General features: G+C 30.3%; 2 protein-coding genes across 26 annotated transcripts; both read right to left on the bottom strand.

Annotated features, from left to right (window-relative positions):
* Window positions 1–6,751: 6,751 nt before the first annotated feature.
* LOC107938824 (flowering time control protein FY) lies at window positions 6,752–9,064 on the bottom strand. 25 transcript variants are annotated; one of them, XR_005912437.1, is made up of 7 exons: window positions 8,774–9,062; window positions 8,589–8,681; window positions 8,312–8,514; window positions 7,681–7,772; window positions 7,273–7,333; window positions 7,036–7,122; window positions 6,752–6,925 (listed from the first exon to the last, which is right to left on the bottom strand). XR_005912437.1 is itself a non-coding variant. In XM_016872061.2 (4 exons), the coding sequence occupies exons 2-4, from the start codon at window positions 8,400–8,402 to the stop codon at window positions 6,839–6,841; spliced, it is 270 nt and encodes an 89-aa protein (XP_016727550.1). In that variant the 5' UTR covers window positions 8,403–8,681; window positions 8,774–9,062; the 3' UTR covers window positions 6,752–6,838. The 25 variants fall into 25 exon arrangements, 2 of the variants coding, with proteins under 2 accessions (XP_016727550.1, XP_016727551.1); XR_005912435.1 differs by having other exon boundaries at window positions 8,312–8,521; window positions 8,774–9,058; XR_005912433.1 differs by having other exon boundaries at window positions 8,312–8,681.
* Window positions 9,065–20,562: 11,498 nt separating this feature from the next.
* On the bottom strand, window positions 20,563–22,503 carry LOC107911402 (uncharacterized). Its single transcript, XM_041091908.1, has 3 exons — window positions 22,126–22,503; window positions 20,932–22,031; window positions 20,563–20,691 (listed from the first exon to the last, which is right to left on the bottom strand). Exons 1-2 carry the CDS (start codon window positions 22,205–22,207, stop codon window positions 20,965–20,967), a joined length of 1,149 nt encoding a protein of 382 aa, XP_040947842.1. The 5' UTR covers window positions 22,208–22,503; the 3' UTR covers window positions 20,563–20,691; window positions 20,932–20,964.
* Between the last annotated feature and the right edge of the window lie 894 nt (window positions 22,504–23,397).

The raw sequence follows: 23,397 nt of genomic DNA, 5'->3' as shown, positions 1-23,397 counted from the left end.
TAATAAATCAAATAGTAAATTAATCACATATTCTCCTTGTCAAACACAACATAAATTGATGATCACACTTATTTCAGATCAATATCAATGATAACTACATATCTTTCAATTCCAGTCACATAAGTCTTTTATCAAGCTTTACCAAATCGGAGAACGGTTTACAGAAATGAGTACATCGTATTCAAAAGCTCGAAGGCTACATAGAAGCACATAAGTGCTAAATAGAAAACCAAAAGGGTTAAAACTGAAGCTCAAAAGAGCTGAACGGAAACCAATTAGGGTTAAACTGAAACTCATATGAGTTAACTGAAGCTCATGAGAGCTAAACGAAAAGTAAACACAAAAGTTCGTAACAAATTTTGAACCTCAGTTTACTTGGGTAAATTGTCGTCAATTCTTCCTTTGCCACATAACGGTCGTACTCAATCCCGCATTCCACTTTAGCCGAACAATTATTTCAATTCACAATTTAATAATATTTCATTTTTTAACAATATACTAAATACATAATATCATTCATAAATTCAATATAATTAATAAACTTTAACCATACGAACTTACCTGGGTTACATTGTAGAATTTGTAGTAATTCAGGAACTATTCTGCTAATTTTCCTATTTCACGATTATCTACGGGTTCTTAATCTAAAATGTAAAATTATTCATGAATTAGCATATATTTCAGTTTCAATTCACTTTACAATCAGTACCCTTCAAATTTTAAAATTACACAATTACCCCAACTTTTATAGTTTTTACAATTTAGTCCCTTACTAATTAGTCTACCAAATGAATTAATTTTTCTCAATTGACAATTTATCTAAGTATTCTAGGCTATCTTACAGCCTTTGATACATAAATATTTAATAGCAAACCCTAATTCTTAAATTCTTCACAATTTAGTCCTAAAATCAATATCTATCAAATTCAGTTTATAAAATCATCATATAACAAAATTAAAGCCCTAAATCCTTATTAATTCATCACTAAAATCCAACACTCATCAATGGTAAGTTTTAAAATTACTCATAAAATAAAAACTAATGAAATGGATAATTGGACCTAGTTGTAAAAGTTTTAAAAACAGAAAAATTTCAAGAAAAGAGCAAGAATTAAACTCACATGATGTAAAAATATGAAAAACCAGCTTTTGGAGACTCTTCTATGGTGTTTTTGGCTGAAGATTGATGAAGAAATGTCTAGATTTTCAATTTAGTCATTGTTTTAACTTTTACCTTAATTTCTAAATGACCATTTTGCCCCTAATTCATCCAATTTCTAGATTTTTCTCTGCACATGCCGTTTCAGCCTTCTAATAAGTATTTAATTGCCTTTTTTTTATCCTCCCTCATTTACTATTTAAGCTATTTAATCACTATTTCTTTTAACTAACAAATTTTGCACCTTTTTCAATTTAGTCTTTTTTGTTTAATTAACTATCAAAACGTTAAAATTTTCTAACAAAATTTACTACTAACTCAATGAAACTCCATAAATATTTATAAAAATATTTATGGCTCGGTTTATGAAATCGAGGTCTCGATACCTCATTTTTGAAACCACTTAGTACTTTCTTCTAAAACACAAATCACTATTTTAAAAGTCTTCCTAAAATCACATTTAATTTATAAATACTAAATAATAAAATTTTCGAACTCACTTGTTGGATTTAGTGGTCTCAAACCATTGTTTCCAACACTACTGAAAATTTGGGTGTTACAAAGTAAGTTCAAAAGAACTTAGTGAGTTCCAAAAAGAATTCATATATAACATTACTTACAACACAACATAACCTTTCAATGATACTTATACACAATGAACATAGTACGCCCAATGGCATATACAGAACACAGACAGAATAAGTACGCCAACTTACTTAACACATGGGTGTATATTACAAGCCAACTTAACATAAATTAGACAACTCATCTTCATACTGGCCACGTACCCAAAATTCAAAATCAAAAGCATATCATACATTCTCATTTTCATACATTTACCCCCTTAACACCTTATATCATTTTCATTCAGAATAGCATGTTTTCTCATGATCCGCCAATCTGGTTGGAAATATAGTTTTCCTACTGGAGGCTACACAAACATATCTCTTTATCTCCACCACCACATATCAGATCATACCATACATATCAAAAGCAGATGGTAGTGGTTTAAGCATGAAGAATGGCACTTACTTCGTTTCACAAACAGACTGAACTCAGACTGATGACTTTGGATAATCATTATCCACATATACATTTTTCATCTATTACAGAGGACGATTACTTATCTTATACGAATTATATAAACAAGAAATTTACAACACATGGGAGTAAGAAGAAACTCACTAGAAATTCTAGCACAATATACAAATCAGGTCCTTTGCCTTTATCACTTAGACCTTTGTTAGCTTTTTGAGCTAAAAGAAAGATATTTATACATATCATATCATCAATCTATCAAATCTGAACATGCATGCAAGAATCAACAATGCTTAATCCTGAATCAGGAATTTTCCTTCCTCACACACCATTCTAATATTTATGCATGCAATACAAAAAGCACGTAATTTACTTCAATGACAACTTCAAGGTTAATCAGTAATTATCAGTGAGCTGATACTAATGTATAAGTTAGCTAGATACTACGAGCCTTCAGTTTGAAGAAGTTCTCTAAAGTTAGGTTTTCAGAAAGTTTCAGAAGAAATCAAGAAAGAAGAAGAATGCGTAAAGGTGTTTAGAAAGACTACCACTATCCTTATATACTTAAGCATAGAGACAAGGATTAAGTACACTTAACAAATTTTAGGTCTTCTCATCTACAGTAGTCCAATTTTGTTCTAACAAGACCTCAACTTGACTAACTAAATCATCATACCAAAATAATAAACAAATCTAAACAACTGCGAACTTAACGAGTTCGCCCAAAACATCTTGGTTGGGTGGATAATTAACAAAAGATTCTGCCAAACCTTAAAGCTCGTAAACTAAGATTTCACCAAATGACGTATTACACAGAATTCTATACATAGATAGAACAAATACTTTACTTACTCAAATATATCCTTAATTTACCATCTATATGCCAAATACTAACCAAATACAAAGACTTCGTCGGACGGGCTGTTACAATTCTCTCCCACTAAGAAAATTTCATCCTCGAAATTCATACCTATGAATAGCTAAGGATACTGCTATTTCATTAAACTTTCTCTTTCCCAAGTAGCTTCTTTTGTATTATTTCTCCATAATACTTTCACCAACGGAATCCTCTTATTCCTTAACTATTTCACCTCTCTTGCCAAGATACAAATAGACTTTTTTTCATATGAAAAATTGGGTTCCACCTCTAAATATTCAATATGCACAATATGATCTAGATTTGATCGATATATTTTTAACATAGACACATGAAACACACTGTGAATCTTTGATAACCCTAAAGGTAAAGCCAAATTATATGTCACTGGTCCAACTTGCTCTAAAACATCATATGACCTTACAAATCGTTGACTCAACTTTCATTTCTGATCAAATCAAATAATTTTCTTCCAATGAGAGACTTTTAAGAATACTTTATAACCAACTTAAAAAAATCTCTTTCCTCTTTAAATTAGCATAAGCTTTCTGGCAATCTTGGGCAACTTATAGATTACTACGGATGACAGAGACTTTTTCTTCTGTTTCTCGTATTAACTTAGGTCCTACCAATTTTCTTTCACTAAGCTCCATCCAAAATGTGGGTGTTCTACACTTTCTTTCATACAGAGCTTCAAATGGGGATATACCCAGACTGGTATGATGATTGTTATTATACGCAAATTCAACTAGAGAAAGTTACCTTTCCCAGTTTAGCCCAAAGTCAATCACACAACTTCTTAACATGTCTTCCAGGACTTGAATAACTCTTTCAGGCTGACTATCTGTCTGAGGGTGAAATACAATACTGAATTGCAAATTGGTTCCCAATTATCCTTGTAGTTGTTTTCAGAATCTTGATGTAAACCTTGGATTTCTGTCTAAAGTTATAGAAGATAAAATTCCATGAAGGCACACTATCTTAGAGACATATAGCTCAGCTAACTTTTCCAGTGAATAAATGGTGTGTACTGGAAGAAAATGAGTTAACTTAATGAGTCGATCTACTATCACCCAAATTGAATTCTTCTTTGAAGGACTGAGAGGTAGTCTTAATACAAAATCAATAGTAATTCTATTACATTTCCACTCTGGCATCTCCAAAGGATACAACTTACTAGAAGAAACTTGATCCTCTACTTTAACTCTTTCGCAAGTTGGAAAAGTTGAAACATATTCTATAATTTCTCTCTTCATTCCAAGCCACCAGTATAAACTTTTCAAATCTCTATACATTTTGACACCTCTTAGATGAAGTGACAAGGGTCCATGATGAGTCTCTTTTAGCAATTCTTGCTTTAAGCCATTTCTAGCTGGCATATACATTCTTCTTATGAATTGCAGTTCACCAACTTTGCCTAGACTGAAATTTGTTTCATTATAAAACATCATATAATACTTATACATATTACACTGCACATCTTTCATCTGCTCTTCCATAATTTGAGAGAGAAAAATTGGCCTAACAGTTAGCTTTGCCAATAATGATCCATCATCAGCCATACTTACTCTTGCTCAAAGAGATGTTAATGTTGCCACTATTTTTCTGCTTAAAGCATCAGCCACAACATTAGTTTTTCCAAAGTGATAGTCTATATCCAGATTATAATCTTTTAGTAGTTCCATCTAGCGTCTTTGGCATAGACTCAAATCTTTCTGCATCATCAAATGCTTCAGGCTCTTGTGATCAGAGTACACACGACATTTTCCCCCACATAGATAGTGTATTGACACCTCACCAAAAATCAATACCAAATTGAAATTTTGGTTCTTAAACATTTTAGCCAAGTATCTATCAAGTATCGTTACTTTTCATGTGGTATTGATAAAAAGTTTACTAGTATCGATATTTGTGGCTCCAACGGTCACTGAATTTTGCATTAAATGCTAAAAATATCAATACTTTGTTGGCAAATATCATTGCTCATGGTTGCAGGTGAATTAAATGCACTGGTTATTTCATCCCCAATGGCTCTATTCATTTTTCTAACAACCACAATGGTTGGAAATCAATTAGGGGATATAAATACCATCCTTCAAAGGCCCTACAGCAATAAGATATATTATCAAGCTTATAGATCAATCAAAACAACCTTGTGCTTTCAATTCTCAACAATTTTCTTTATACCACTTGTGAGCTTTCATTGTATTTATTCAGCTCAAGTGTTTCTCTTTGTATTTGTGCTTAATTTGCAAACACTCTGATCTTGTAAGGGTTATTTCTTAGTTTGCTTATTTGTTATTCTTTTTGAGAGGGTTGAGTCATAAGGTTTTGGTAGAAATTTTAAGGGAGTTGTAAGGTTAAACCTTACCCTCAAAGGTTGTCAAATTAGTGAATTTGGGAAAATTATTATTTGTGGAAAGCTAAGGTAGTGGAGTAGGCAATTGGGACCTAACCATCATATCTCATTGTGTTTATTGTCTCTATTTATTCTCTTTGCTTCCACAAATATTTAAAAGGTCAATTCACCTCCTTTTAGCGATTTCGGATTGATTAATCGAGCTAACAAGGACTTTTGGGAGCAAAGAGTCAAGGTTTTGGGGAAGGAAATGACATGCCATTACAGTGACAGAATGACTAAATTTTTTTTTGAAAACTGTAGCGATTAATTGAAATTTTATTAGTTGAGCAACCAAAACAGAAACACATTAAAAATTTAACGACAATGTAAGTAATTAACCCTTTTTTCTACTCATGTAATGTATGAAATTATTATATTTAATAATAGTTTCTTAATATTCTTAAGGCACGTTTGGTTCGCTGTAATGGAATAAAGGTGTAATTGAATAGAGCTGTAATGGAATAGAGGCTTAATAGTAATTCAATTGTTTGGTTGAATGGAATGGAATAGAACTGTAATAGTATTCTTGTGTTTGGTTGAATGGAATAATGTTGTAATAGCATAAGGAAAAAAACTAAAATGACTAGAATACCCTTAGCAGAATTTTTTTAAGTAGATGGTTATTGTTATTGTTATTAAATTTTAATAAGATTATTCATATAAATAATAAATAATTTAATAATATTTTAACATAATTATTATTAAATATAATTTAATAAAAATATATAATTTAATAAAATTCTTAATATTAAATATTCTTATATGAATTTACTAAAATCATAATATATAATACTATAAAATATAATTTAAAATAATAATAATGAAATATAATTTAATAAAATTCTTAATATTAAATATTCTTATATGAATTTACTAAAATCATAATATATAATACTATAAAATATAATTTAAAATAATAATAATAAAATATAATTTAATAAAAATATATAATTTAATAAAATTCTTAATATTAAATATTCTTATATGAATTTACTAAAATCATAATATATAATACTATAAAATATAATTTAAAATAATAATTATTAAATATAATTTAATAAAAATATATAATTTAATAAAATTCTTAATATAATTATTCTTATATGAATTTACTAAAATCATAATATATAATACTATAAAAATAATATATAATCTACTTTATTATTTTTAAACTGCAATACATATTTAATGTGCTAAAGTATCATTAGTGAAACAAATAATTCAATTATTCTACAATAAAAAAATATTAGCAGTAATAAATAACTTGAGAATTATATTTTGCATAAACATAATATTTATATATTAATAAAAGGTTACATGAAATTCATGAAATTCTATGTCATAATCCATATGCTATACAGTTTTACAACATCAAAAAGTTAGAACATTCGAATCTGCAATATTGTCCTGTCCCATGAATCCCGCTGTGACATTCGAATATGCAAAGCCACTGTTATTAGATATAAGGACGTCAACATCATTTGAGATTCAAAAGGGAAAAATTGCGTTTAATATCAATAGAGGAGAACATGTATTCAAACAAAATAAACACCTTCTCACCTTCTTCCTAAGGATATAAACCGTTACACCCCTAAGCATGAACAAGGATTATGGGTGTAATGATAGGTTCTACTCATGAATCATGAACTGAATAATGATGAACACAAAGTCAATTGGCATTGGTCCAAGTTATGATAAAGAGGAGATACTCTTAGCAACTAGGAAAAATATGACATAAAAAGACATCAACTTAATATTTTTCCCATGAAGCAAAAAAAGAACATCTTAACACCATACATCAATGGCAAGCAAGACCAAGTCATTTTGCCTCTATATTAATGGATTTTCCAGCAGCAATCTGAAACACAACTCCATAAGTTAAGCTATCATAAAGATACAATTATGGCTATAATAGTGCTACAGAGCTTTATAAACTTTAAAATACATCAGCCAAGTACATTGAATAATAAACTTGAGCAAAAGGCTACAGAAGAAAAAAGCAAACTGATTTCTATGATAGAGAAATCAATGCCCATATTAATAAAGAGAAGGCCAACAACCACAATAATGAAGAGACATTTAAGCCATCTAAGAACAAACATAAGCATCCATGTTAATCAGATTCACCAATCTGACCATGCAACAACTTATAGAAAGATATAGAAAAAAAATGCTTATGAAAACAACTAAACATGAAAAAAATACCTGCATATATTGCACAACAGTACTAGTATAATCAACAGCTCTCCTTTGGGTCAGCTTTCTCATTCTTTTCGTAGCAAAATTGTCACCATGAGCTGAAAGAAGTATTTAATAGAAAAAATAAAAGAATTTTGTCAGAACTAAAATTTAGATAGCCTAACTTCTTTGAATTGTAACTCATTTAAACAGGCAGTTGAGAGTAGCCATAGACCTAGAAGGGTTACCAAAAGATAAAGCTCATGGTAGAAAATGAACATCAGAGTGTAAATACATAAGGCTTAGAGCCAATAGAAGCAAACTGCAATAAAAGCCTGTAGTATAAGAACATCAAATATCCCCACTATTAACTAGGCAGACAAAGTTATACAAAAGCAAAAATTAATTGAAGCCTAAAGAACTTGTTTGTTAGAATTCCAGCAGCAAATATGCCTTCCAGAAGAATCTATAAAGCAACCATAAACCTAGGCGCGAAGCCTCTCAACCTTAAGCACGGTCCCCCCCGGGTGTTCTACTAATCTCTAGAAGTGCCTTAGTATGAACCAACTTGAACATTGAATTTCAAGAACCAAGTAACTATTTTTCGATAGAATTCTTACAATGCCCGAACAAAAAGAAACAGAGATAATTACTCTACCGTCATAAGGCGGCATCTGAGGAGGAGGAGCACTAGGGTGGTGGTACTTCGAGTTAAGAGTAGTGGAAGAAGCAGACGGCTGCCGCATCATTTGCGGAGGCGGAGGACCTCTCTAAAACTCCCCAACTTGCGGGTGCGGTTTGTTCTACTGCTGCTGTTGCTGTTGCAGATCACCGTACATCATTGTGAAAACCCCAGAGATCCTAAACACTTTTTCATGCGGTGGGTTGGGATCAAGGATGCACAAAACCAAACCACAATGAAGTAAAAAGATTACCTCTGCAATCAATGGAAGGGAAACATCGGAGAGGATGAAGCTTGATGACTATAAAAAAAGATTACCTCCCTTCCCTCTATTGTTTGTCAGTCGCTGCAAGAAGCGGAAGATGAAGAAATTGTGAAAACCCTAAATAGAACTGAACTAGTCTTACCCGGGAACTGCAAGAAATTGTGAAAACTTACCTTTGGGGAGATGAAGATGAAGGCAAATCGATGCTTGATTTGGGGATATGAAATCTGGAGCAAAATTTTTGGGGAGAAGAAAGTAGGATATTTTGGTCTCAAAATTTTGGGGAGAAGAAATCAATAAACGGTGAATACCAATTCGTTGCCCCCACCCCTGAATACCTATTACAGTTGCTGAGGGAATGAACAAGTAATAGCAAAACGGTGGAATAGTAAACGATGAACCAAACAGTGGAATAAGCGTGTATTCAATGTAGCACGCGGAATAGGCAAGGAATGGAAGGGCTATTCATGCCAACCAAACATGCTTTAAGATTTAATAATTCGACATTTTTAAATATTCCTTTAAATTAATGCTGATTTATTGATAGTGCATATTTTATTTAATTAATAATTATTTATTTGCTACTAATAATGATTTATACATAAAATTTAACTATCTGGTTTTATTCATTTGTTGTAGATAAGATTAATTTAATTTGAACTTTAAAAGTAATTTATTGTTGTTTAGACTAAATTATTATTAGTATAATTATTATGATCATCATTTGTATGAATAAATGAATATTATTTATACTTATTTTATGTGTCAAAAAATTAGATAGTCACGTCAACATTTAAATTTAATGGCAGACTTAGAAATTTTTTTTTGAGGACATGGAATTAAATTGTATATTTTTTCAATAATAAAAATGTAATTTCACTATTTTAATAGTCTATATCTTTATAATTTTTAAAAGATTAAATCAAATTTTTATCATTTTTGGGGCCAAAGTGTAATTTTATCATTACTAATTTAATATTTTTTAAATTATAAAGGGTATAAATGAAAATTTTTCTATTTTTAGGAGGCGGGCGCTTGCCAGACCCCGGCTTCGCCACTGTTTAAATTAGAAATGTAATAGCCCGATTTTAGGCCTAGTCGGAACAGTGGTTTCGGGACCACAAATCCGACGAGAAAAAAAATGTAATGGCCTGAATTTTCAGAGGTGTCGAAACGGTGATTTGAGATCACTAAATTCGACAAATGGGTAGAAAATATTATTAATTTAGTAAGTATAAGTTAAATGTGAAGTTAGGAAAATTTTTGAAATAGTGAATAGTGCACTAGAAATAAATATTAAAATAATTAGAATCGAAATGAGGTATCAAGACCTCGGGAATTTTAAACCGAGCCATAAATATTTTTATCCCAATTTTAGGCCTAGTCGGAACAGTGGTTTCGGGACCACAAATCCGACGAGAAAAAAAAATGTAATGGCCTGAATTTTCAGAGGTGTCGGAACGGTGATTTGAGATAACTAAATTCGACAAATGGGTAGAAAGTATTATTAATTTAGTAAGTATAAGTTAAATGTGAAGTTAGGAAAATTTTTGAAATAGTGAATAGTGCACTAGAAATAAATATTAAAACAATTAGAATCGAAATGAGGTATCAAGACCTCGGGGATTTTAAACCGAGCCATAAATATTTTTATAAATATTTATGGAGTGTTAAAAAGTTAGTATTAAAGTTTCGTTAAGAAATTTTAAAGTTCCGATAATTAATTGAACAAAAAGGACTAAATTGTAACAAATGCAAAATTTTAGGAAATAATTAAATAGCTTAAATGATAAAAGGAAGAGGGCTTAAAAGGAAAATAGACCCAAGGTCTATTTGGGCTGGACCGAAAAGGCATGAAATCAGCAAGAAAGTAAGAAGAATTAAGGGCAAAATTGGAATATTGCAAAATTTGCTTAATAAAGTTAGGACCAAAGTGGAATTATCTAGATTTCTCTTCATTTTTCTGCATTATCATCAGCTAAAACACCATAGAAAGGCTTCTTCAAGCTGGTTCTTCATATTTTTACTACAAGTAAGTTCAATTCTTGACTATTTCTTGAAATTTTTGTATTTTTATGACTTTTATAATTAGGCCCACTTGTTAAATTCATTAGTTTTTGATTTTATGAAAGAAGTTGAAAGTTGATATGAATATGTGCTGGAAGTATATGATGATTTAGCATGTAATTAGAGCTTTAAATTGTTCATATGCTGATTTTATTGAAAGAATTGAATAGAAAGTGAATGTTTGGGACCTAATAGTAAAAGAGTTTGAAGATAGAGTTAAATGTGGAAATTCTGAATTTCAATAGTTTTGTAACAACTTATAATGTCTAGGTAAAGTATTAATTGAGAAAATTAGAATAATTGAGGGGTTAATTGAGAAAGGACCGAATTGTATAAACTGTGAAATTTGGGGCAAAATGGAAATCAACATTTTGCACTAAAGCAGTTTTGGACAGCAGCAGTAGTGTAACTTTGAAAAATAACCAAAAATTTTAGAGATTGAATTAGAGGATGAATAAAATATTAAACTAAATCTTATTGAGTCTAGTTTCTTATAAAAGAAACAGTGTGAGCAATGGAATTGTAAATCATGAGATATAATAGATTTTGTGAGACAAGGTCAGAATGAATTCGGGTTCCCCTATTCTGACTTTGGAAAATCATTAAAAATTGTAAAAAAATTATTATGAGTTATAATTTATATGATTAGAATCCTTAATGAGTCTATTTTTAGAAGAAACAAACAAAAATATCATCCGAATTCTGTACAATGAGATAATTAATTTTTAGTGAAGAGTGGTCGGAACTGTCAGACAGAGAAACAGAGGAAAATTTAAAGAATAAACTGTACTATTTGGCTGAACCAAAAATTCTGAAAATTTTATGGTATGAAGATATGTGAGTATAGTTTCATGGAAAATTAACGGATCTTAATTTGGAGCTCTGTAGCTCTGGAAAAAAAATAATTTAGTGACTCTGACTCGGATAAACAGTTTTGAATATACATGTGAGTGAATAGTGAAATTATAGCTAATGTTGTTTAAGTGTGTTATACACATTAAGGATGCGGAATGAAGAGGAGGAGGAGGAAAATTGGGAAATATATGAATGATTTGTGTATAATTGGTCATATGCTTGATTTTAATTGATAAACGATGAAATAGAAATGATGCTTATATTTGTGCATTATTGGTCATGGTTTAAGCTCATGTGTGAAAATAAAAGTTTCATAGTATGTGTGTATGGTATATTCGGTATATGATTTGGCATGAAATAATGTCATGAATGGTTTATGAATTAACACATGTTGGTAAGCCTGATACATGAATAAATGTTGTGCTCATCCATGCTTATAATACTTATGCTATACGTGTATTTGGCTAACATATTTGGTGTATATGCTTAGACTTTGGCCAAGTAGTGGCTAGATTATGCCACGTTAAATTTATAAGTTATGCATTGCAATGGTTTATCGTGTGGTTAGTTCCAAAAAGAGTCATGTTTAAATACACTAGCTTGCAACTATGGTTGAATGATATGCTTATATCTTGTGTGATGTGCATAGAAACAAGTGTGGAAAGATAATGAAATAATAAGTTCATATGGCTGAAATTTAATGATTAAATGTTAATTTCATGAATTATACAATGTATGATGAAATGTATTCATTTTTGAAATGAGAATAAAATAAAAATGTGAAAAAAATCGAATAAATGATCAAATTAAGCGAAACGCCGGATTTGAGTACTTCTGATCAAGTGACAAAGTGATAAGTGTTAGCCTTAGCTACACTTATCTGATCAAGTGAAAAAGTGATAAGTGCTATACTTATCTGATCAAGTGAAAAAGTGATAAGTGCTATACTTATTTGATCAAGTGACAAAGTGATAAGTGTTAGCCTTAGTTACACTTATCTGATCAAGTGACAAAGTGATAAGTGGTAGCCTAGCTACACTTATCTGATCAGGGACAAGTGATAAGTAATCATACGTAAGACCATAGTTATACTATGGCAAAGTGAAAGTGAAGTACTCAATTTTCCGTAACCTTTCCCTAATTTGATTAAGGATGGTAAGTGACAAATGGACCTAAAAAAATTAAAGTAAATGGATAAGTGGTAGTGTATTTATATCAGGACGATGTTGTTATTCAAGCTAAAGTGATATTTTCATTGCAAAATTGAGAATTTCATAAATGTGTTATTGAATGGTATAATCAATAAACATTGAGTTAAATGGTAAATACGTATTAGTGTTGAACTTGATGTCATTGAATTGTACGTGAATTAAATGGAAATTGCTAGTGATATGATCTAAATCGTGAGCATGAGAAATTGCGAATTGAAGGAAATGGAAATGAAGCATTGAATTGCATAAGTATGTATCGGGTCTCGTAAGCCCTAATTATTATGATTATAACATTTTGAGGATATATTGTGAAAAGTTATAGGAGCATGTTAATTATTTTGAAAGTTTTAATTTAGATGAAATTTTATAACTCGGTTAAATACGTTTACAAGTGCATGTGTTTTGGTAATGCCTCGTACCCTATTCCGGTATTGAATACGGGTAAGGGGTGTTACAAGAAATGTTTGTGAAAAATTAAAGGAATTATGTCAAACTTGGTACTTGTACTTTCATAAAATGTCCTATATGAAATTTGTACATTGAAAATGTCTAATGTGGTACTTGAACCATTAATATGTGTTTTATTATGGTACATGTTGTCATTGTTTGTGAATTACTAAACTTACCAAAAAAAATTCGACGCGTAGAATTTATTTTTTTCAAATAATCAAGTCCATGGATTATAAAACATTATGTGAAAACTATAAAAAAAATTAAATTAAATTAAATTGAAAAGAAATTAACTAAATATATGGTTAATAAAAAAAAGAGGTAAATTTACCTAAGTAAAAATGTAAAGTTCTCCATTTAAGTAAATGATCAAGTATGCATGTTTAGTATTTACTTTTTTCTTTATTAACTATATGTTTATTATTTGTTTATTATTTAGTTTTTCATATAAAGTTATATCATCTATGCAAACCTGATTATTTTGGGGAAAAAATTTCTGTCGAATTTTTATTGGTTGATTTAGCAATTTACTAATGGGATTAACACTAAATATCATAATAAAACTCATATTGATAATTTGGATACTAGATTGGATATTTTCAAAGTACAAGTATCGTATTAAATGTTTTATAAAAGTACAAGTACTATATTAAAACATATATTGATAGCTCAAATACCATGCAAGTATGTATCTTGTTATTATAATATATATTAAATTAACTTTCATTAAATCAACTTTAAAACTTAAATTAAATATAAAAATTTAACACGATTATCTTTAAAAATCAAAATATATAGTTTTTACCAAGTACATGATCGCATTGAGCAAAATTTTAAAACCGAGATTGTAACACCTCTTACCTGAGACCGTTTTCGGAGTCGAGCACGAGGCATTACTTAGCTTATCTTACTAATTCGGAGCATAAAAACTTGGTTTGAAAATTTATTTCACTATTTACAGCAAATCTGTCCACCTGCGCAACAGTCACTTATTTAATTATAACTCGAGTTATGAAACTCTAAATTTAGATCCGTAAATTTTCCCTAAAACTAGACTCATATATCTTTTCACCATAAAATTTTCAAAATTTTTGGTTTAGCCAATTAGTACAGTTTATTAGTTAAAGTCTCCCCTGTTTCAGTGACCGACCATCCTGACCTCTTGTCACTAAAATTCAATTATCTCTTTGTAAAGACTTCATATGGTGCTTCCACCTATTTATCCTGAAAATAGACTCAACAAGGAATATATACATATAAATTATAACTCATAATTCCTTCTGTGAAATTTTTAATGAATTTCTAAAGTCAGAACAGGGGACCTCAAAATCATTCTGACCCTGTCCCACTAAAATTCAAATATCTAAAAATATACAACTCTTTTTCTTACTCTATTTTTTTCATGTGAAAGTAGACTCATTCAGCTTTAATTTAGTATCTCACTCAGCTTCTAATTCAATTTCCACCCTTTTTGATGATTTTTCAAAGTTACCTCAATGAATATATCCAAAAACTGTTCCGTTGCAAATTTAAAAAAAAAAATTCAATATAACCCCTTTATAATTATCTAACCTTCCCTGCAAATTTAAATCACAACCAATTCCAGTATTTCAACTACTTCATTTAAATACTAATGAAGTTCAGCCAATCAACCATTTCAAACTAAAAGCATGTATATATTTCGATATCTAACACAACCATAACATTCAAATTTATTTTGCATACTTAGTCATTCATACTAATACTTTTTACTTCAATTCCCTATGCATGCCATATAAATCCAAAAAGTTGTTTAACAAAATCTACCGGAGTAAATCTGGATAGTGTGATCGTTGTTGTAGATCCGATCCTCCGAAATATATATATACACGTCAATCTACAAGAAACAGTAAACACACACCAGTAAGCTTGCAGAAAGCTTAGCAAGTTCACAGGCTCATAATAAAATCTTACCAGAATTTCACTAACATTAACAAACAAATAAAAATTCAACATTTCCTGCCAACCACAATCTCAAATAATAAATATATCCAATCGAGCTCAATATCAGAAGTCAACTTCTACTCCGACATTTAGCTTCAATTGCACTTACAAATACCTGTCAAATTAAGGATAGTCTTACGGAATTGAGTACATCGTTTGCCCGGTGCCACAATTTGCTTGAATATTTCACATTGCTATAACTCAGTATGGCTTTCTTCACGGAATTACCATACCTACTTTTCACAACTCAGTATGGTTTTCTTCACTGAAACACCATACCTACTTTTCATAACTCAGTATGGTTTTCTTCACGAAACACCATACCTACTTTTCACAACTCAGTATGGTTTTCTTCACCGAAACACCATACCTACTTTTCACACTTTGCCATGGATCCACCATGGACTTATCCGTCAATTCGTCGTTGGTTGCCAAACATGTGTACTCAATCCTGCGTATCCCTTAATTTGAACTAACAATCTCATATTCTTCTCATTTTTACCATAATCATAATTCAGTAACAATATACGAATTTATACAATATATCATTTCCACATTAACAATTAATCATAAAAAAATTCAGCCATATGAACTTACCTGGGCCGATTTGTAGAAGTTGTAAAAGTTCAGAAACTAGTTCGATACTTTCTCTTTTCCGCGTTTATCTTCGGATTCCCGATCTAAAATATAAATTTTTCCATTCATTAGCATCTAATTCAATACTAATTTACTTCACAATTTATGCCTTTCAATTTTCAAAATTACACTTTTACCTCCAAAATTTACAATTTTTACAATTTGGTCCCTACTCAATTAACCCTTCAATTGATCAAAATTTTCTCAATTAACATCTTATCCAACCATTTTAGACTACTGAACAGCCTTTGATATTCAGAATTTTAGTACAAAACCCCAATTCCTAACTTTTTCACAATTAGGTCCTAAAAATCATTTTCTACTAAAATCACTTAATAAAATCATAATATAATGAAATTAAAACTTTAAATATATATTAATTCATCATAAAATTCCAGAACTTATTCATAGTAACTTACAAAATCACCCATGGAATCAAAAACTAATGAATTCAATGGTTGGACCTAGTTGTAAAAGTAACAAAACATGAAAATTTCAAAGAAAAAGCAAGAATTGAACTCACATGGTGTAAAAATATGAAAAACCAGCTTGTTTCAGACCTCCTATGGCGTTTTTGCTGATAAATTATGAAGAGATATGTAGATTTTTCACTTTTATCTTTGCTTTATATATTTAATTTGTAAAATTTCCAATTTTACCCTTATTTCTCTTTACTTTCTGCTGATTTTTCTTGCCCAACTGTCCAGCCCATATAATTTGGGCCTAATTGCCTTTTAAATCCCTCCTTATTAGTCACTTAAGCTATTTATCATAATTTTAACAATTTTTCACTATTCTCAATTTAGTCCTTTTTAATTAATTGACTATCCAAACGTTATAATTTTCTAACGAAACTTTTATACTAACTCAATGACACTCCATAAATATTTTTAAAAATATTTATGGCTTGTTTATGAATTCGAGGTCTCGAAACCTCGTTTTAGACCCAGTTTACCTATTAAATTCTTTTTAAATCGCAAAAATTCACTAAATCACAAAATTCACTAATTCAAAAATTCTTCTAAATTCACACTTGACCCATAATTATTAATTTATTAATTTTTAAGACTCACTAGTCAGATTTAGTGGTCTCAAATCACTGTTTCCAATACCACTAAAAATAGGCTGTTACAGAGATTCCAAATTATATAATAAACCTAGGAGAAAAAATAATATAAATATACAAATATTCCAATATTTATATAATATAAAATATTGAAATTGAAGTAACTAATTATATATAAATATGAAATATGATTCTACAATTATGTACTTTGACTTTGATAAACAAAAATAGAGTCGTAAGCATATCACGTTCTTGACAGCATAGGACTACAACACCCCATCTTTAAAAAAACAGTTCTATGGCGGCATAATCTAAGTTCAGATAGATTCGAACAAAAGGAAAAAAACTTTTAAATCAGAAAGATAACCTGAAAGCTTACACAACAGGAAACGGTAAATCCGTTGCCTTTGCTCCCATACCTGTCTTTAAAACAGCAAATCTTTGTGTATAAATACAGATACTGTCCATTTTATCTTCAACTTCATATTTCTTACATAGTCATAGAGAAACCAAAACATGAAAAGCAAAGGTTTTTATTGTTTTCTGGTCTTGTTTTTTCTGAGTTGTCAAGATTGTTGTGAGGGAAGGTGGTTGTTAGCTTCATCAAAACCTGGCGTAGACAAGGTTGCCGGTTATGCTCGTTGGTTGGTGTCCAACAATACTTGGGGTGTTTTAAAGTAATAAATTTTCTTCTACGTTTTTTATTCATTATTACAAAGAATCCCTGTTATTTAATTTTGTTTTTGAAAATGTATTTTGGATTTTGTGTTCTTTTTAACTGTTGATTTTGATGACCCAGTTGATGGACAGGGTGGCCTAGCAGTCATAACTTCCAGTTTTTCAAACTCAATATAGAAAACATATTCATAATCAACGGCTTAGGTGGCCCTAAACCTCTCACAGTTGACGAGTACCTCAAATACAAAATGTGAGATTCTGAGTATGTTTATTGTTTATACAATTTGTATGCCAAAAGTTTCCCAGAGGTATACACCTTGTCTTGGAACAATCATCTGTAATAATGAATAAGCCTTACTTTATGTCGTAATCGCATTTTTACTGCCATCAGTGTGTGCAAAGTGAAAAAAATTCGTGGTGATAAGTGCTTAGTTGCTTTGTAAAAGGGTTTTGGGTACGTTTATTATAGTGTTTTCTGTACTGCAATGATAAGTGCTTAGTTGTTTTGTAAAAGTTGTGTTTTATGATGTCATTGGGACTTTGTTTAGTTCTACCCTTTGGGCTTTTAATAAAATTTTTATCTTAAGAGAAAAAAAAAACCTAGTTTCCATTATTATACATTGTTATATTTGTTTGTGAATATAAACCATCTTGTAAATAAATCCAACATAATTGTTGTCTTCGTTTATGTTAAGTCAAATCAATATTTGCAACTGGGAAATAAGCAGTGCTGAGAGCACTTCCTACTGCTTCAAACACAAAAGATGAATAATCAACAAAAATGATAAACACACGATACATTTACACTCATCACCTCGTAGAAGTTTTTTTAAGCTCTAACATTCACCTTTTTTTTTTTTTAATTTCTCAATTTTGTATGTGAGATTTAAACAACTCTCTTCTAAGTTTTTTTTCAGATAATTTAGGATATTAATTAAGTCACACTTAATTATTTCACTCAATGCACTCAAAGAAACGTTCTTCAAATGAACAAAAATGGATGCTCATAATTTAATACAATACCTATACAAGTCTCCACAATATATATATATATATATATATGAAATTAAGACTTATTAACATACTATATCAATTACAACTAATCTTCACTCGAAATAAGTAAGATAATATACATAAAGAATATCTTCAAGTAACTCAGGATAAATTTTGAAACTTCAAGATATACTTCCTAGTTTTTCTCGATTTGATTCGATCTATCAAACTTAGAAAATTGATTGCTTCAATATAAATCCAAACCAATCTCAAAGGATATGTTGCCAAAATTAGTCAACTTAAACATGGAAAGTGTTTTTTTAGCAAACAGTCTACTAATTGGCACTAGTCCATACATTAATTTAGGCACTTTTCGAAAATTGCCTCAACAATCTTCCCCTTTAGCAAAGTCACCAGGGGTCACTCTAAAATAGCGTTATTTTTATTTTAGTCATTCTAATTTTTTTCAATTTAATCACTCTAATTAAGATAATTACTCAAATTGGTCAATGTCATTCAAAATTCTCTTAATCTACAAACGAATTGCTAACGTGGCATCTTTTTACTTTTGACTAAAGCTAAGGATCTCTCTATAATTAGTCCAAACCATTTTTTTATTTATTTGCAACATAAAAACATCTTCATCATTGCCATCCCCTACTCCCTCATCTCTACTCCCTCATCTCTATCGCTCCTCACTCTGTCGCCCCGCACCATAAAAACCACCTTACATGACTGTTTTTCCAAAATATTTAAATAAAAATTGAACAAGATTTAAATATTAATGCTTGGGGGATTTGATTCTATCTGTTTCTTTTGTCTCCCAAAAATGAAATAAGGGAAATTGAAAATGATTAGAAGGAAATAATAAAATGACGGCATTGTTCAATCTTGAGTATTCTTGCTTGTATCAATGATAGAACTATGTTGATTAGGGTTGGGTTCATTATCAAAGCCAAGGTTTGATCAAAATCGAATTAAGGGAGTAATAGCAAATCTTGGGTCATCTATGGTTGATCCTTGAAATAAAAACTAGAATAAAAAAGTGAAGATGGTGGTGGGCGTAATTGAAGACATCACCTACATCCATTTCTTAAATTCATTGGATAACTACATCACCCGTGTTGGAGAAACAGTCGTTTAAGGTAATTCTTCTAGTGTGAAACAGTGAAGTGAGGAGTGCATGGGGGAGCAGGGGATGGGAAATGATGAGGATTGGTGATTTGCATGGTGAGCGTTGGGTAGCATTGAGAATTGATGATAAAATTTTTTATGTTGCAAATAAACAAAAAAAGAAAAAGTGTTTTAGATTAATTATAATGAAGTTTTTAGTTTTAGTCAAAAGTTAAAAAAATGTCACATCAATAATCTATTGTTAATTAATAGAATTTTTAATGGCAATAACTAATTCTAGCGATTGTCTTAATTAAAATATATTAAAATTATTAAAATTTTAGTACCCTCATAACACCCAAAATTAATATCTTACTATAGACATGTGTTGTCTTAATTTTTAAAATACAAACTCAATTCAATATTTAATTTTAACCCGCAGAAAAAAAAAATTGTATAAATTAAAATAAATTACATTTTATTTAAAAACAAAAATATGTTGAATAATCTTGGAATAATACCAAAATTATCAGATTTTATTTTGAAATTAAAAAAAAATCGATTTACTCGATTTGATAACTGCATCCCAGGGATTTAAATTGCGGTCGCGGTCGCGTTTTCGGTCGCGTCGCGTTTGTCGCGGTCGCGGACATAACGGACGCTATTGCGGTCACTGCGGGTATCGCGGTCGTGAATTTTTTTCAAATTCGCACAACTTACTGTAAAATATAGTAATTATAATTATAATTATAAAAAGTCACTTTTAATGATTTTTAGAGTGTTTTCTAACACTTATGAACCTTTATTAATATGACATGAGAACACAACTTTTATAATCATTAATTATTCTTATATTTATTTACGAATTTTCTAAGAATGTTATATTAACTAATAACAAAGTAAAAAAAAAGAAATATTAAACATTTATCATATTTAATAAGTTTGAAAGTTTTTATAAATAAAAGAATTGAGAATTCATACATGAGAGATGTCTTCAATATTTCTTGACAGCTTTGAAGATAGTGAAGATATAAATATGCTGCAAAAGGAAAAAAGGAATAGATAAATTAATGAATAGATTCTCATTAATTATTCCTATTTCCTACCACTTATTCTCATCTCATTCTACTTTCATATATAATTTAACATGCTTTGATTCTTCATTATCTTTTCATAAAATATACTTCATTCATTTATCTAAAGATATATATTATTTTAAATATTTTAATATCATCAAAATTAAGAACAATAACAAATGATTTCTTTAAAAAAAACATACCTTACAAATAATGATAGTGGCACGATTTAGTTTTCACCAATTAGTGGAATGACGAGGAAGATCAAATCCTTCACCTTCACTTTTGGAGCGTTCTTGACTTGATTCTCTTGGCCTTTGTCCAAAAATATATCCAAAAAAAGCAACATTTTCACCTTGGTTTTCATTCAATTGATATGGAGGATATATTTGAGGAGGAAGATACATGAAAGGTGGAGGTGGGTGATACATTGGTGGAGGAGGATACATTTGAGGCTGGTATGGCACACCATAATTAGGAAATGGTGGATAATAACCATATGGTTGTGGATAACCATGTGAAAGTTGTTCTGGTGGATAAAAACCTTGAGTGCTAGTAGATGAATCACTATACCCAAGGTTACTAGAACTCGATCTCCTACCACTACCAGATGAAGAGCCTATAGAAGTATGCTTCTTGCCTTTTCCCTTTGATGGAGCTCTAGGTTCACTTCTATCTCTCCTAGGTTCAGGAAACATATTTCCATCAAACTCTGATCTGTCACGAAAATGTCCACCAGTGGTACCACCCCCATATTCTCCTCCATACTGACTAGAAGACCTAATTTCACCTCTATCACCACTATATCCGTCATCCTCATCAATTGGACTTAAACCACCACCATCGGGTCCATCGCCACTCTGACTTGGAGTTGAACTAGAACTTGAATGAGACAAAATTTGTTGTTGCGATTGATCAACATCCATTTCATCATCAGAGGTATCCACAGGCAACACACCGGCATTTTCACCATATAACAATGGATTCTCTTTCTCATGAAGCCATTCTGATAGTGGATCAACATCTTCAAAGATATAATCAAGGCTGATAGGATTAAAACTAGCATTTATATCATCAGTGCTCATTCTTTGTTGATGCCTCATCTTAAGCCTCATATTATAATAGGTAAACACTAGTTTTTCAAGTTTTTTATACTTTAACGTATTTCTTGCCTTGGTGTGAATATAACTAAATGTGCCCCAATTTCGTTCGCAATTTGATGCTGAAGTTGTTTGACTAAGCACTTTAATTGCTAATTTTTGTAATTCGGGAACACATGTGCCATATATCATCCACCACTCAGCTGCATAATATTATTTAAATTTCAAAATAACTTTAAAATGTACAATATAATTAAATAATATAAATTAAATTAAATAATTTAATTAACTGTTTACCCGGATTCATTTGCTTCCAAGCTCTTTGTGCTTGTGGAGTACCGAATGTCTCATGTTTATCTCTAAATAATAACAACTGCATAAATAAAAGATAGAGTAAAAATAAAAATAAAAATTCTATTTCAAATTATTTAACTAAGTTACAAATAATAGTAGTTGAATCTAACCTGATTAACCATTCTGACTCGAGTATCCATAGAAGGTTCTAATCTTTCAATTACTGATCGTGTACCTTCTAATGTTTCTATTAATACATTCTTAGAATGCTCCACCCCAAATTGAAATTGAGGGTTGAGAAAATAACCTAAGTATAATTTATAAGAATATCATCAAATAATAATAATCTAAAGCTTAAAATAATAAAATATAAAATTAGTTCTTAATTATATGAAATATTTTATCTTTCCAGCTGAATGCAAGTCGGAATGCATAAAATTCCATCTATTGTCAATAATCTTTTCATACTCTGTGAAATATCGACAATTTTGTTGAATTGCTCGTTTAGCCCTATCAACAGCCTCATAAATAAAGCCCATCGTTGGTTTTTCATCGCTATCCACAAGTCTCAATACTCTTACTAAGGGCTCATAAACTTTTATGAGGTCATTGGCTTTTTTCCAAAAATCTTTTCCCAAAATAATTTTTTTGGCTTCATAAGCAGGCCCTGACTTTTGCTTTCCCCATTTTGATTCTTTAAATTCCTATATATTCATAAGAAAAATTTTAAAATAATATAATTTGAATTATTTGGAACTAATAAAATCACTAAAGGTTACTATATTTAAGTAATTATATTAACTAATTATAAAATACTGACCTTTGAATTAAACATTTCTCTCAAACCTTGCTTTTGTCTTGTTATCTCTTCAAGTTGAATGAAATGAGTTGCAAATCGAGTAAGAGCGGGTCGAAGTATTTGTTTCCCTTGTGTATACTTCTTCATCAAATCAACAGTCCAAATGTGATTGTATATAAAGCAAGTCACTTTCTTTGCCTCATCTAACACTTTTGCTACACTGGGCTTTTTCCCAATATCTTCAAGGCATAAATCTAAACAGTGAGCTGCACATGAGGTCCAATATAGATGTTGTCTTTTCAACATTAACTTTTTTCCAGCAGCTTTCATTGCTGCCTCATTATCAGTCACTATTTGGACAATGTAATTTTCTCCAATTTCTTCTACAACTGAATCTAACAAACGGTAGTAGAATTCAGCATCTCTACTACGGACACTTGAGACATCTACCGATTTCCAAAAAATGGTTCCTTTAC

This window comes from Gossypium hirsutum, chromosome D04 (genome assembly GCF_007990345.1).
Source record: "Gossypium hirsutum isolate 1008001.06 chromosome D04, Gossypium_hirsutum_v2.1, whole genome shotgun sequence".
Classification (NCBI taxonomy): Eukaryota; Viridiplantae; Streptophyta; class Magnoliopsida; order Malvales; family Malvaceae; genus Gossypium; species Gossypium hirsutum.
This window is presented reverse-complemented; position numbering and strand designations above follow the sequence as displayed.